This window comes from Thermobia domestica, chromosome 8 (genome assembly GCF_964235325.1).
Source record: "Thermobia domestica chromosome 8, izTheDome1.hap1.1, whole genome shotgun sequence".
In the NCBI taxonomy this organism is placed as follows: domain Eukaryota; kingdom Metazoa; phylum Arthropoda; class Insecta; order Zygentoma; family Lepismatidae; genus Thermobia; species Thermobia domestica.
Window position 1 is genome coordinate 27,534,901 of NC_137461.1, and position 15,843 is coordinate 27,550,743.

General features: G+C 36.9%; 1 protein-coding gene across 2 annotated transcripts in view; it reads right to left on the minus strand.

The window, feature by feature from the left end:
* Window positions 1-3,949: 3,949 nt before the first annotated feature.
* The window catches only part of LOC145692803 (uncharacterized), a 30,410-nt gene continuing 18,516 nt past the window's right edge, over window positions 3,950-15,843 (minus strand). For both annotated transcript variants that reach the window (XM_081768290.1, XM_081768289.1), the window contains exons 3-4: window positions 9,717-10,049; window positions 3,950-4,085 (exon numbers count right to left, since the gene is read on the minus strand). In XM_081768290.1, the coding sequence (XP_081624416.1) occupies window positions 9,727-10,049 (323 nt within the window). In that variant the 3' untranslated portion in view covers window positions 3,950-4,085; window positions 9,717-9,726. The remainder of the gene's footprint in view (window positions 4,086-9,716; window positions 10,050-15,843) is intronic.

Consider the following 15,843-nt stretch of genomic DNA (forward strand, 5'->3'; position numbering starts at 1 on the left):
GGCTACGGCCTTACTTCGCAGCAGTGGTGCCCCCCCCTTATGCCCTTGACGCACCCCCCCGCAATTGTCTACCCGTAGGTGTTCCTCCATGAAAAAAAAATCTTTTCGATTAATTTTTACACTCCCTCAAACATATTTATACAGATTTTTAACCCCCTCAAATATTTCAATGACGCACTTTGCGTCATAGCCCCCCCCTTGTGGGCACCCCTGCTTCGCAGGAAAACTATTGAACAGAAACGATTTTTTTTTTTTTTTTTTTTTTTTACTTCAGTTTTCCGTAATAGACATCTAGGCCTGTTCTCTTGGTTGAGTTCGTTAATTAAATCAATATGTTAACATCTTCACGGATAACGTTGAATTTAACTGTGGCACTCCATTTCTCATATCCAATACATAGAAACAGATAGACATTGCAGTATAATGATTAGAACGTTGGAATAGCGTCTGCGTGGTCCCAGACACGATTCCCAGCTGATGCATCCTGATTTTCGTAAAGCAGACTGGGGAGTCACGTGAATGAAAGATGTGACGCCCATATTAATATTGTTCGATCATTTGTCTCTCTAATTTTAACCTTGAATATGTGAATGTATTCCTCTCTGCCTTCACATTTGAATGAATATGTGAATGTATTCCTCTCTGCCTTCACATTTGAATGAATATGTGAATGTATTTCTCTCTGCCTTGACATTTGAATGGATATGTGAATGTATTCCTCTCTGCCTTCACATTTGAATGAATATGTGAATGTATTCCTCTCTGCCTTCACATTTGAATGAATATGTGAATGTATTCCTCTCTGCCTTCACATTTGAATGAATATGTGAATGTATTCCTCTCTGCCTTCACATTTGAATATCTCCTCTCTCTCTCTCTCGCCATGTCGTCCGCCACAAACTTTGATTGAACAGTTACATTTAGTGACTGAAAGTAATTACTTACATTACTTCTTGAATAGAATAGAATAGAATAGAATAGAATACTTTATTAATCATTGAACAACTGCATGTTGTAATAGATTTCGTCAGGAATAAAATTAATACATATAATAATAGAAGATAATATACAAGAAATAAATATAATAATAATAATAATAGTGACAATAACAATGAATATTACAATATTCAGTAATATAATATACATATTACTATTACACTAACTTATGCTAGGAGTTAATCATCATGCACTCCTCAAACTCTTTCAAACTATATAGGCAGTGGTCTATAAGCATATTTTTAATATATCTTCTGAAATCTGTCAAATTCATTGCATGCGTAGTTTGAGGGAGCAAATTAAATAATTTTATACCATTATATTTGTAACTTTGTTGTGTCTTACATAATCTAACATGTGGAGTGTCAATGCTAAACTTAGACCTAGTATTATATTCATGTATATTTCCACGTACAGTAAACAAATCAGGGTTCTCTTTTACAAACATTAAACAGTTGTAAACGTATATAGATGGTACAGTCATGATTCGATATTTTTTAAACAGTTCCCTACAGGATACTGTGTCTGGTAAACCTTCAATACACCTAACCGCTCTCTTTTGCCATTTGAAAATAGAATGAGCTCCAGTAAAGTTACCCCACAATAAATTCCCATATAGTAAGTGGGTATGAAAGAAAGCGTAGTATGATGTTATCATTAGTTCATGTCCCACACTTCTTCTAAGCTTCCTCAACAAATACAGAACCCTAGTAAGCTTTTTACATAGTTCTTGTGTGTGTGCTATCCAATTTAGTTTGGCGTCCAAACGTATTCCTAATAGCTTAACTGATTCGGAGCTATTTAAGTTGTAGGTAAGATTGTTCAGATAGAAATAGAATATTTCTGTTTTGGAATTATTTAAAACTAGATCATTGGATTGAAACCATAGAGAAGACATCTTTACAGCTTCCATATTTTGAGTTTATACTCCAGACATTACTGTCTTTTTGAGAACAAACTTACTTTCTTTGAGACTGTTTCCCAAACGTGACAAAAATCACTTTACATTTAGCAAACATATTAATCTGTTGAACTCATTATAACGCTTGATTCAAATATCTATACAGGTGAATAGGCGAATTTCTGTCTGAATGAAAGGAGCGTATTACGTCACAGCAGCGATGAGTTGACGAAAACTGGTTTAGATGAGGTATAAAGAGCGAGAGGAATTGAAAACCAGACTCACTGGAGGGCGTAAGTTGGGTTTGCCTATGCACCAGCAAAACAGTGTTGTAGCAATTTTATAGGAAAGTCTTGGATCAATTTCTGTGGGGCAACCTGTACATCTTAATCTTAACTATATATAAAACTACATGAGCTGACATAAATTATTGAGCACTTCCTGTAGGGCTACAATGATTAAATTTGGCATGATTGTAGCTTTCCGGAACTAACCCACAGGAAAATTACCAAAAGTGAATATTTTTAATTTTTAGGGGGTCTAAAGAGGGATGAAGAATTTCAGCATGTTATTTAAATGGTCCTTTTCTTGGACTTATAATCTCATGTTTTAGGTAGTTAGAATTGGAATAAAAAGTTGAAATTCGGTATGTTTGTATGTTTTCGTTAGCACTACTTAAGTAAATCAGTAAAAATAAAAAAATCCAACTTCAGAGGGGTTTTATAGGGAACTGAAAAATCTTTCCCATGTTACTTATATGGGACGTCTTCTATACCCCAAAATGTTTAGGCACTTCCGGTAGGATTAGAATGATGAAATTTGGCATGATTATAGCCTTTCAGGACTAACCAACAGGAAAATTGCCAAAAGTGAATATTTTTTAATTTTTTAGGGTCTAAGGGGAATGAAGAAATTTCCATGCTATTTAAATGGACATTTCCTTGGGATACAAAATCTTATCTTTTAGATAGTTGAAATAGGAAAAGAAACGATAGAATTATGGGTTCAAGAGGTGCGAAATCGTAGGCCGAGCAGAGAGTGTGTGGGGGCGAAGTCCCCGGATGGGCAAATTCAGGAAATATGAAGAGCAAGTTCACGAAATTCACTGTTGATGCAAAGGCCGATAGATAAGGAATGGAAGGCCGTAGGCCGAGCATACTTGAGGGTCTGGGGGCGGAGTCAGTGTTGCCAAATTCCTAGTTGTGGAGTGGGCTGAAAAGTAGTACCAAATTGAAACAAAAAGGGCCGAATTCATTATTTTATACCATCGGGGGTAAAAGTTTCGGGGAACGCGGGCGGACGGCGTCTCCCCCCTTTCAGAAAATATCTGTGGCGTCCCCCACTTCTAAAAAATTACAATGGGCAAAGATAGGCATGCGGAACGGCGTGACATCATGCATTCCCCTACTTTTTCAGATCCACTTTTACCCCTGAGTGTAATACATGGCTCTATAACATGAAAGTAACAGAGGTAAAGTTCTATAACACCCCCCTCCTTTTCCAAGAGTTTAAAACAAGACAGTTTTTTAAATTAATTTTTAAAAACATCCAAATAGGACGACTAAAATTTCTACCACACTGTTTCTTTCTTGTCTCCTTCATGCGCGGTAAGGATGCACTCATCTAGCGTCATTTGTTTTCCGGTATAGTTGGAATTACGAATTTTCTACACAAAGTTCGTAGTGTTATGCGGTGTAACGTCACAGAAATGAATGTTCAACAGCATTTTTTAAGATTCCAACACACAGTATGAGTAACGTGAGATGTAGGAAAAATTTTACTGACACTTTTGAAAATGTGACAAGTATTTGTTAAATGGTGCTGAATTGGTTAGAATTGTATCAACTTTTTCACAAAAGGGGCTGAAAATGTCAGCGTGGTACCAACGGGCGGATGAATGACAAAAAGGGCTGAATTTGGTATAATTGTACCAAGTGTGGCAACACTGGGCGGAGTCCCCAGCTAGCCAAAGGCTAGTCTTGTTTATAATTTTTAAATACTACTTACGTTCAATAAGAAGAAGAAGAAGAAGAAGAAAAGAAAGTTTACGGATTTGATTCATTAAAAAATTTATTATTCGTTAACAATGAACATAGTACTTCTGCACAGAAAACACATATTATTTACAAATAATATCACAATAATAAAAGCTTCCTTACTCTGTAGTGCTTCGAAGTCTCTGCTCTTCCTGAAAAGATAAACAAATTAAAAGAAAATAACAATAATTTGTAATCTTGTGTTTTTTTCATAGTTAAATACCGTAATTTGAAGTTTTGTGCTGTAACCAGAAAAGATTAAAAGCATGGCATTGGATGTTAAAGGGTCGTCAAAGGAACTCCATGCCCGGGTTTACCCTAGTTTCCACTCTAGTGAACTTGGTAAATTATTTAAAGAACAAATATATAAATTTTAGAAAGTAAGCATTAAAGCATCTACAACATGTTTGCTATTCTTTGGGCTCGTTCCTGGTCCTTTTCAAGGTCAGAAATCTGATACTGCAATTGATAAAAACATACACTCAAATTACTTTTTTAAATCAGAGGTCTTATAGATATACCCGCATGACTTGACACCTAGTCTTCCATTCCAAGCGCTGCTATCGGCTGAAGGAATTCCACTCCCTTTCGCTAAGCAACAGCTGAACCCTTATTGGCTCAATGAGTGGGTGTGTAGCGGGTGTTAACTTTAGTTCACATTTTTGCCGCGGCTCAAGACATTTTGGCAGCACTATAGAAATAATTATAACCCTTTAAAGAGTGTGTGGCATATAAACATAATCGATCGTTCCTTGATTACTGTTGTAAATAAGCACAACCTCTGGCACTAGAGGTCATATGTGGCTTAGAAGCCTCATTTGTGTTTCATTTGTCAAATAAGTTAAACAACATGCAATCACAAACTTGGATAGCTTTGAGAATGATTCTTTTTGTTTTTTTGTTTTTTTTTATTTGTGTCGCTGAACATAGATTTGCAGCTTTCCTAAACATTTTAGAGATAACTGGAGTATATAAACACAAGGCCAATCGTTCCGTTTTGGACATATGTGGCATATAAACAGAAAATCTGAACGGAGAAAACGGGTCCATTTATATGCCTAATTTACATTTAATTTGACAAATAAGTTAATCTATGTACGAGAAAGGATCAGAAACCAAGCTTACGAGGCCGGTATTTCTGGAGTTTCGTCTATTATAGAGAAGTGAGAAGTATGCAGTAATTTTAATACATGGAGTTGGCAACTGTGCAGTTTCAGCCACCCGCCACCATACGGCGCTAGTTGTAGGTAAACACAAATGGTGACTCGTTTGGAAAACTGGTCTCGCGAAGAAGTCCGCCGAATTATTCGATTTCTGTGAGCGAAACGTGTAACCGTGGCTGAAATTCACCAGCAGCTGGTAGAGGTTTGCGGAGAGACTATAATGTCTCATGAGCATGTCGCAGAATGGTATCGAAAGTTTGCTGGTGGTCAAGAAAACGTCACCGACGATGAGCGTAGTGGCGGGCCCGGCACGGCATCAACAGATTTGAATAGAGCTCGCGTGGAGGAGCTAATTCAGGAGAATAGGAGGATGACGTTATGGTGTATGGAAGAATTGGAAATGTCGTACGGAAGCACTTAGGATGTCTTCGCTTCGCTTCAGACGAAGATGTGAAAACACTTCGTGACAACGTGGCTGAACACGCAAATACAGAATTTTTATCAGGAGGGAATCTTCAAACTTATCCCAGGACGCGACAAGTGTCTCAACCGATACTGAGACTATGTCGAAAAATAACCTAATGTATGTACTATCTGTTGGCTGTATTAGTTGTATGAAATAATATATTCAAGTTTCGCTGTTGGATTTGTAACCTTACTTTCTGATCACCCCCTTGTAATGTAATATAATAAAAAATTCTGTTGCATAAGATTATCTGCTCTATATACATTTAAAATTGTCGTATTCTTTGTTATTATTAAATTAATTGTTACCTTTAAAAGCCTTAGAAGTGATGAGAAGGTAGTAGAAACCCTTCCTGCGAATATTCTTTCTGGTATATCAACATAAAATACCTATAATAGGCTGACCTGTATCTTACTATCCTGCATTATAACTTACTGTAACATACCAAAAACAATTACCCATCAATATCTACGTACTGATAAAGTGTATTTCCTCGGTTTGTAAAATTATTAACACTATTGACATTTGTCACGCATTCAGTTCGATTACTTATAAAAAAATAATAATAATACAAAGGATATTGTTTTTAAAAATTAGGATTGTTTAGTATACCCTTTGATTGATTCTTTGAGTTTAATGTTCCATTTTCAGAATCAAGGTAGAGACATGGAGTTGCAGCTTATCATGTGATTCGAACCATATACCGTAAATTCCTACTGGGACAGTTTTTCCAATCTATTCAGCGTCCCAACAATAAGTTCAGTCTCCGCCCTTATCTCTCTATTCAAACCGGAAGTGGTTCAAATTAGTCATTTCTGGTTTTAACGTTTACCGCCGTAGAACGAAAACGCGGAGGTGGAGATAGAGAGAAGCTTTTTATTTTTTATTTTTATTTTTATTTATTTATTTTTATTTTATTTTATTTTATTTATTTATTTTTTTTTGGCAAATAACTCAACGTATTAAGGCAACACACCATAACTTTCTCGAACACTTTACGAAAACCGGAAGTGGTTCAAATTTAGTATTACTTCTGTTTTCAATACTGATTTTCACAAAGCAAGAACGTTAAGAGATATCGAGATCTGTTTTTCTGCAATCGCTTTATTGTCCCTAGAATGGGTTTCATCTTTCAGATTACCAGCGCTTGAAAAATCCACTCGCCTGCTCGCCTTTTTTACATTCGGCGATTAAAATCCACCATACAGCTGGACATATCCACAAGAAATTCAAGAATAATTAGGAGATGTCACTATTTTTTGTAAGAGACATGCCAATAAACAAAATAAAAAATGTATTGATATGTTTGCACTGTGTCGCAAAGTGATTTTTTTATTTGTATAAACACTGTGACTGTAAAATGGTCTGGCTAGTAGATTTTTTGGCTGGCTAGTACTTGCAACCAAGATTTTTCCAAGCCGTGCACATTACTTACCACCTATTCAAACCGGAAGCTGTTCAAATTAGACACTTCCAGTTTCAATATTTATCGCCACGCGGCAAAGCGATTTGCTGCAATCGATTCAGAGTCTCAAAAGAACATATAGTCAGAACCAACAATACTCTACCAAACCCAAAAGTGATTGAAATTTATTACTAGTTCCGGTTTCAGTTCTGATTTTCATAAAGCAGAAACTGTAAGAGATATAGAAATGTAGTTTTTTTTTTTTTTTTTTTCAATTGATTCAGCGTCCCAACCATAGATTCAGTCTTTTCCGTGAACCATGTATTCAAACCGTAAGTGGTTTAAATTAACCTATTCCAGTTTCAACCTGTATCACAGAGAACAGAAATGGTACGTATATTAAGATAGCGGAAGCCGTTCTCTGTAAACGATTCTGGGTCACATACTCACAACCTGCAAGACTCTACGAAAGCTGGAACTGGTTTAAATTTACTGTTACTTCCGATTCCAACAGTGATTTTCGTAAAGCAAAAATGGTAAAAGATATCGAGATGTAGTTTTTGTCGAATTAATTCACTTTTCCAAGTGTAAGCTCAATCTTTTCCCTTAACCATCTATTCAATCTGGAATAGGTTCAAATTAACGATTTCTCGTCTCAGTCTTTATTGCAATGGAACAAAAAGTGCAAGGTATAGCGAGTTATAGCTTTTTGATATGGTTTCAGCGTCCGAGAAAGAGGTTCTACAGTGGCGGATCCAGGCCAGGGCCAGGACCAGTTTTTTGAGTGACAAAAATAATTTAACCTATTATTTATATATTTTTGAAAGTTTAAAGTAAACTCATGATATACCTATCATAGTCTGGGTTCTGGCTGGCGCCCCTAGTTTTTACCTTCCAGATCCGCCACTGAGGTTCTATTTTTGATCTTATTAATATATTCCAACCTATAGTTATAGATGTACTGCTTCAGGTTTGACTATTGAATTCGCAAAGTTTGGAAGTCTACCGTAGTTTAACACTGTGAAACCGAACTCATTTCTTTTCAAATTTAATTTTTAAGTTTAAATCGATTTGAAGACTGAAACAAGAGTATAAATAGGCCTATATGCATTGAAAATGCCCGCTTGAAGGAGATTTCGTGATTTTAGCTTACCGCACCATTACTTGAAGAGTAAGCATAGCAGTTCACAATCCCCACTGCTTTTCCCCGGTGAATTCATTCCCGTCTATTTTCCTTAATATTTTATTTCTTGTGCTTCTTTAATATTCCCTGTGAACAAGGTACCAGAGGAGTGCCGAAACTTAGAAGTGCAAGAACGTTTCAGGAATCGGCATTTCAAGTAAGTCAGATTATTGTTTGCTACACTTCTACCAATATGCAGGGCTATTGTAAACTATCTTCAAATTTTAACAACCCATGTTTATTTATTCATAAAGAAATGCAACTTATGTTAAACGAAAGAAAAACTCAAAAAGTTTTAGTAGTTGGCAAAGTTGATGTTTAGTTTTGCATTCCGTCTCTAGGGCGACAGTAAATCAAGATAGCAGGAAACAAAGACAGCAGAGCATTTTGTTCTCGAATTTCATGTAAAACAATCTGCATTTAGTGTTCAACGAAACTTCATGACGAAGTTCGGGTTAGATCCACCAAGCGGGTGCTCAACTCGGAAGTGGTACATATAATTGAAAGAGAGTGGGAGTACTTCCAGGAGGAAATCATCAGGACCGACGGGAGTTGATAAAGAAACAGTTATTGTGTGCGTGTAACTTTCGCCAGAAGCCCACAAAAATCAACGATTTATATAAGTAATCAATTGAACTTGAAACAGAGATCAATGTGGAAGATTCTGCGGAAACACTTGAAATTTCACCCATATACCGGTCGAAATTATCGCAGGTGCTTAAAGCTACTGACAAAGCTGAAAGTCTTGAATTCTGCCTTGCGATACAAAATGTTATGGGAAGAGATAGTTTCATTCAGTTAATTGTGTTTAGTAATGTGGCTACCTTGCACCATTCGGGAAAGGTAAACAAAATGTGAAGATCTGAGCTTTCTATAATCACCATGGTCATGTAGAACATATTTGCGAACTCCTCCACGGTGAATATGTTTTGTGTACTCACCTGTAAAAAGAAACTGTAAGACCCTATTTTTTTTTTTTTTCAAGAACACTTTAAATGGACTTTCCTGCCTTCACATGCTACAAACATGGCTTTTCCTGCACCTGGAAGAAGACAAGGAAAATTTTAATTTCCAGCAGGACAAGGCATCCCACATTAACAGCTGGATACCAGGAGGGAACTCAACAGAAGATTATCAAATCAATATATAGAGCAAGCTACTCATGAGGATCTAGCTCTGCTTCCTTGTTCCCCCTATTCACCAGACATCATCCCGTGCGACTTTTTTTTGTAGAGTTACGATATAAACCAAGTGCATCAGCCACTTGTGACCTAAAAAATTACCTGAACTTCGTGGAGGCATTCAAGAAGCAGCTGCACTTATTGACTTTGAGGTGTTGGAAAGAATGTGGCAAGAATTAAGCTCTCGTATTGATGTGTGCCGAAGTACCAAAGACACTTATAATGAGCATCTTTGACGTGAAACATAACACGTATATTTTAAAAAAACATTTAACATAAATCGCATGTCATTGTGAAGACATCGGGTAGACTATTTACAATAGCTCTGTATGTTTTGAATGTAAATTTAATTTCTTAAAATTTAATAGAAGTAATTAATACCTACCTTCCATCTGCTAAGGTTGAAACTGTTCCTCTATTATTTTGAGCCAGTTAGGTTCTTTATCACCTTCACCTTCCACAGATTCAGACGACTTTTTTTCAGTCTCTGTCTTCAGTTTGTCGTCCGTATTCTCCTTCAAGGCTGCTTCTTCTGTGGTTTGGTTCCTTTGAGTAGCTTCTGGTGTAAACAGTCGTTGGCCCTTTTCGATCCACTGTCTGCCTTTGATAGCTGCCACCTCACTGAACTCTTCAACATGGCTCTTCAAAGATTCCTTCAGTTCTTTCGCTTTGCTTATTCCACTTTCAAACATTTCGACTGCCTTCAAATATTTGTTCCCTGCATTTACAAAATACATTCAATTTATATAATGGTATTTAAATGTCTTGTGAATATGTATAGGTAAACGGAATATACACTGAGAAATAACAAGTACCTGGGATCAATAAAGTAGGTAAAAAAACGGAATGCACGCCGACAAGTAACAAGTAACCGAGATCAATAAAATAGGTAAACGGAATGTACACTGTCAAGTAACAAGTAACTGGGATCAATAAAGTAGGTAATGAAATATACACTCACAAGTAACAAGTAACTGGTATTAATAAAGTAGATAAACGGAATGTACACTGACAAGTAACAACAAGTAACCGGGATCAATAAAGTAGGTAATGGAATGTACACTCACAAGTAACAAGTAACTGGGATCAATAAAGTAGATAAACGGAATGTACACTGACAAGTAACAAGTAACCGAGATCAATAAAATAGGCAAACGGAATGTACACTGACAAGTAACAACAAGTAACCGAAATCAATAAAGTAGGTAAACGGAATGTAAACTCACAAGTAACAAGAACATATCGATGGACAAGGGCACCCATTAGAAGGGGCAAGGTGGGGCGCTCGCCCCCCTCTAGAGGAAGATTGAAAATCCAATAGACTTTTTAGAGTAGTTACAGCAAAATTTGAGACATTTGAAATGTCTCATATACTTGCCTCCCTGGAAACCACAACGTGGGCGCCCTTGTTGCTGGACCGTATCTTTATTAGGATCTGATAAGGGAAATCAGAGACTATTGTGAGTACTTATTTGAATGAAGCTAACTTCTGTTAAACTTAGGTCTACACTTTAACGTAAAATCCGAACCAAGTGTTCTCCCGACAGGAACTGAAATCATCTTCAGCATCAAGATAAAAAAGCTAACCATTAATTCAATCGTGTAATTTTATCTTGATATGAGCAGAGGAAATATTATGTATATGTTTATATGATATGTTGTGATTTCACAGTCAAAATTTGAAAATTCGGTTGATGGACAACCATGCTCTTGTATCTTTAGGTCCAAACTATTGCCATGGATAGTGTTACTATAACGTTCTGAAGAAAATATTAAGGGAATTCAATGTCCCACGATTATTCTTCAGGACTAAAGGAAAATGTGACGACAATAATGAAGAAAATTGTGAACTAAATAAAGTGGAAAGAAATCGGAGAACCCCAAGAAAATCCACGCACACGGTGTTAGTCTACCCAAAAATCCACTTGGGAAATTGGGTTGCCAAATCTTATGTTTTCTCAATAAGATTTACGCTATTTTAGCACTAAGTGAAACCACATATATTACTGCAAACTTTTTTTGTCTGAAAAATCCGGTAACTCTAGCTGTGATCGAATCACGGACGTCAAGCACCAGAGCTCTCTAGTATGTGACCTCTTTGTAGCTATTGGCTACAGGAAATGCAATCTCCTATCTTAACATTTTGCAATGAGCTTAACGGTGATCATGTAAATGAACTCAACTATGTTCTGAATACAGTTGTAAGCAATTGCACTTAAAATGCTTGAGCACCCCCTTCAAGATATTATTACATAACAACAGTCTTTTCCTAGGGCAATGATGGGCAAACTACAGCTTACCAAAGGTGGTCATTTTCCACTGGGCTCGCTCGGGCTCGCGCTCACCTGTCTCAGCTGGGCTCGCACTCACTCGGGCTCGCGCTCATCTCTCTGGACTGGGCTCGCACTCACTCGCGCTCGCGATCACTTCTCCCAACTGGGCTTGCACTCACTCGCGCTCGCACTTAGTAATCTTATCTGGGCTCGCACTCACTCGGGCTCGCGCTCATCTCTCTGGACTGGGCTCGCACTCACTCGCGCTCGCGATCACTTCTCCCAACTGGGCTCGCGCTCACTCGCGCTCGCACTCACTAATCTTATCTGGGCTCGCACTCACTCGGGCTCGCGCTCATCTCTCTCGACTGAGCTCGCACTCACTCGGGCTCGCGCTCATGTTCTCGACTGGGCTCGCACTCACTCGCGCTCGCGATCACTTCTCCCAACTGGGCTCGCACTCACTCGGGCTCGCGCTCACTTCTGTCCACTGGGCTTGCACTCATCCGGGCTCGCGCTCACTTGTCTCAACTGGACTTGCGATCATTAGCGCTCGCGATCACTTCTCCCAACTGGGCTCGCACTCACTCGGGCTCGCGCTCACTTCTCTCCAATAGGCTTGCGCTCACCCGGGCTCACGCTCACTTGCCTTAATTGGGCTCGCGGGTATATGATGGGTATAAAGAGGTATTAAAATCTAGACTTTGACTAGCAGTAGGCCTAATTCAGTAGAAAATAGAGCTATTAATGCTATATATCAGTTGTCAGATATAAAAATAAAATAATAAAAATGTTGCAGGGTTTAATGTATTAAACGTGGGCGGACTTTGAGAAACTTGAAATAAAATGCTCCTGATATTTAAATCTGGGCTTTGACTACTAGTAGGCCTAGTTTCTCAATAGAAAATAGGTTATATGACTAACGTCATATAGGAGTTATCAGACATCAGAATAAAATATTAAGAGTGTTGCAGAGTTCAAGTCTTAAGGCTGTCATCACACTTGCAGACCAATACTCATTAAATGAATCTCTTTCTTATTTACTAAGATCAAAACAACTTATGAAAAAAAAAAGCTTAGTGTTAGTAAATAAGAAAGAAACTTGTTTGAGTGTTTGTCTGCAAGCACGACGGCAGCACTAAGAAGCAAAGCCTAAATATATCTGAGTATGATGATTTCGTAAAAAAAAAAAAAAAAAAAAAAAAAATCACCAGTCCTGTTAGCAAACAAATTCTATTATGTAAGTACTCATGCCTTATCATGAAATTATTTTAATGCAGTTTGTCAGGCTTATAAGAAAAATTTGGTTCGAAAATTTCCAGGGCCAAAATTAGGCTTACTGTCGCCCATGTTTCACACATTAAACTTGCAACATCCCTATTTTATTCTGATATCTGATAACTGCTATACGACATTAGTAGCTCTACTTTCTACCGAGTTATTTGGCCTATTTGTAATTGTAGTCAAAAGCTAGATTTTAATATCCAGAGCATTTTATTCCAAGTTCCTCAAGGTCTGCCCACGTTTAATACAACGCAACTCCGCAACGTCCTTATTATTTTTTTTTATACCTGATAGATAATTAATATAAGATAGTAGCTCCATTTTCTGCTTAGGAAGTAACTAACACCTGAATTTCAATATTCGGTGAATTTTATTACAAGTCCTTCAAGGAAGCTTATGTTTGCTATCGGTGAGCTTTTGTCCATCCCTGTAATATGAGACTGTCGGTGAGCTTTTTGCCGGTGAGCTTATGTCCAACACCCACATTACGCATAGATATCTCTTGTTTTTAACTAACACACAGATTCTTAGGTTTTAATTTTTTATTTATTTATATTTTTGTGAGAAGACAGCTTTAGAAGTAAAATTAGAAGTAGAAATTTAGGAAGACATTACAGGTATTCAACATTCGTGAAATTACAGAACTTATAATAACAAGAGCTAAACGTTTCCCGAAAATCTGCTAAACGTTTGGTAAAGGAAGTAACAGGATCTGATATCAGTGCGTCTAAGTGTTTGTTAAAACCATTTTATAATAAAACGGCTACCTCTGCGGAAGCTAAAAGCAAACCAAAAGGTAAAAGGGAACTTTCTCTGATCTCTTTATATCGGTTTGAATGTAACACAACGAAATAATAGTACTTCAGAGGGTATTGCAATGTCAATGGTCTCATAGGCTCCATTAATACTTGCAGGAGTTCCGGCCTATCCTACAGGGATGTGCTAATCAAAGCACTAAAAATTAGAGATTTTTGAGAAATTTTGGTAGTGTATACCTCCAGAGCAATAACTTTTATATATATAGAGAAGGAAAAGTAGAAAAATATTTTCTATTTTTTTTTAAATGTACTTTTAATCGGAGGGGGCACGTAAGAGAAGTAACACGGATAAAAATTTTAAAAGACTCTTTGTTGCTTTAAACTAAAAGAAGAAAACTTCCCTACTATATTAATTGTCGTATACAACAATCAGGGCCGGACTTCAGCGGATTGGACCGATTGTTCCCAGTCGGGTCCTGGATGGCTCTCTTACTCTTGGCTTATGAAATACTCACAATAACATATTGTAATACATGTACATCCATGAACATAAACAAGGGAGCGTATAGCCTGTTGGCCTCTATCTAGAATTTGAGGGAGTAAATAGTTTGTATTAAAAGTAATATTTTCTAAAGTTAATTCTGCAGTAGTTTCTTTATTTCTTTACGTTTCCAACTTCCGATGAAAAGATAGGCCTATTAAGTGATATGACACCTCCATGAATACCGGGATGATATAGTCTTAATGCGATTTCTTTACATGTTTTTCTGAAACCTGGAACCCCACAATAGTGTTCCCATTCGGGCCTGTATCTTCTAAGTCCATAAGATTACTTTTTCCCCTTACTTTGAAGCAAGAAAACTTTAATTTTTTAACTTTGTGACTTCCCTCAGGAGCAACCACTACTTTTAATTATGTATTTGAAAGCACACTGTCCTGCTAAAATACATTAAATATGAATATTTCTAAATTTAGGCCAAGTTTAAGAGTATTAAAACTGAAAATTTGAAAGTATGCGTTGATTATTGCCTGTATTTTGTTAAAACAACACCAAAGAAAATTAGAAGTTAATGAAAGCTCAAAAAAGATGTTTATGAATGAAATTTAGATCATAACATCAGTTTGAGTCAAGAAGTTATGTGTAATACTTTCGAAAATGGTAAGCATATTGTGGTTCTAGTTTTCAATTCATCAGTACATTTCCTTACGTATATTAAAAGCCGGTTCTTTAATGGCGTAACATAACGGAAAAATAGAACTTATATAAAATAAGGTAATAATAAGAACTGCGTTAAAAGAGGAAATGTAATTATGTCAAATTATCGTGAAATTTAGAATGTTTTGTGTTTGTTTGTTTAGAGCTTAATATTCTTTTTCATCAGTGAGGTTATATGAGATCCCGCTCGTCTGGAAGATGAGAATACTTACCACTTATTCACAGTGAATCAATATGAATAAGTGCCTGGCAACCCTTAGATATTTCGTCAGGTATGTGCTAATCTTCACGGTAATAAGATTTGATAAATCCGCAATGAAAATACAGTATTGTCAAACAACATCAAAATCGAGTTGTAACCAGGGGTTAAAATTGATCTGAAAATGTTGGGGAACGCATGACGTCATGTCATCCCTTATGCCTATCTTTGTCCACTATATTTTTTAGGAAGTGGAGGGACGCCATAGATATTTTTGGAAGTGGGAGATGACGTCCCCCCCCATGTTTTCCTTCACTTTTAACTCTGGTTGCAACAAACGACACGCCATCGTTTCAGGGTACCTTTCGAAGAAAGACTTTAAGGGTCTTCGCTACAGCGAAATTAAACTACCGCTAATTTTAGAGTTTTTCTGTAATATCTTCAAAACAAATAAAAACATTCGAAAAGCGGAAACGTAGTGAACTAGACAATAGGATTTTACATGTGATACCGTTATCACAACTCATCTATCTGCTTTCGATTTGGAACTGTAGATAGATTTAGCATTTTTTTTGCGGGTTCTGTAAATAGCGACATACCAAAATCAGATAGGTGAATTGCGATAAAGATATCACATGCAAAATCGTATTGTTTAGTTCACTACGTTTCTGTTTTTCGAATATTTTTATTTGTTTTGAAGATATTACAGAAAAACTCTAAACTTAGCGGTAGTTTAATTTCGCTGTAGTGAAGAACCTTAATGAAAGGAGGTGTGTGTGTGT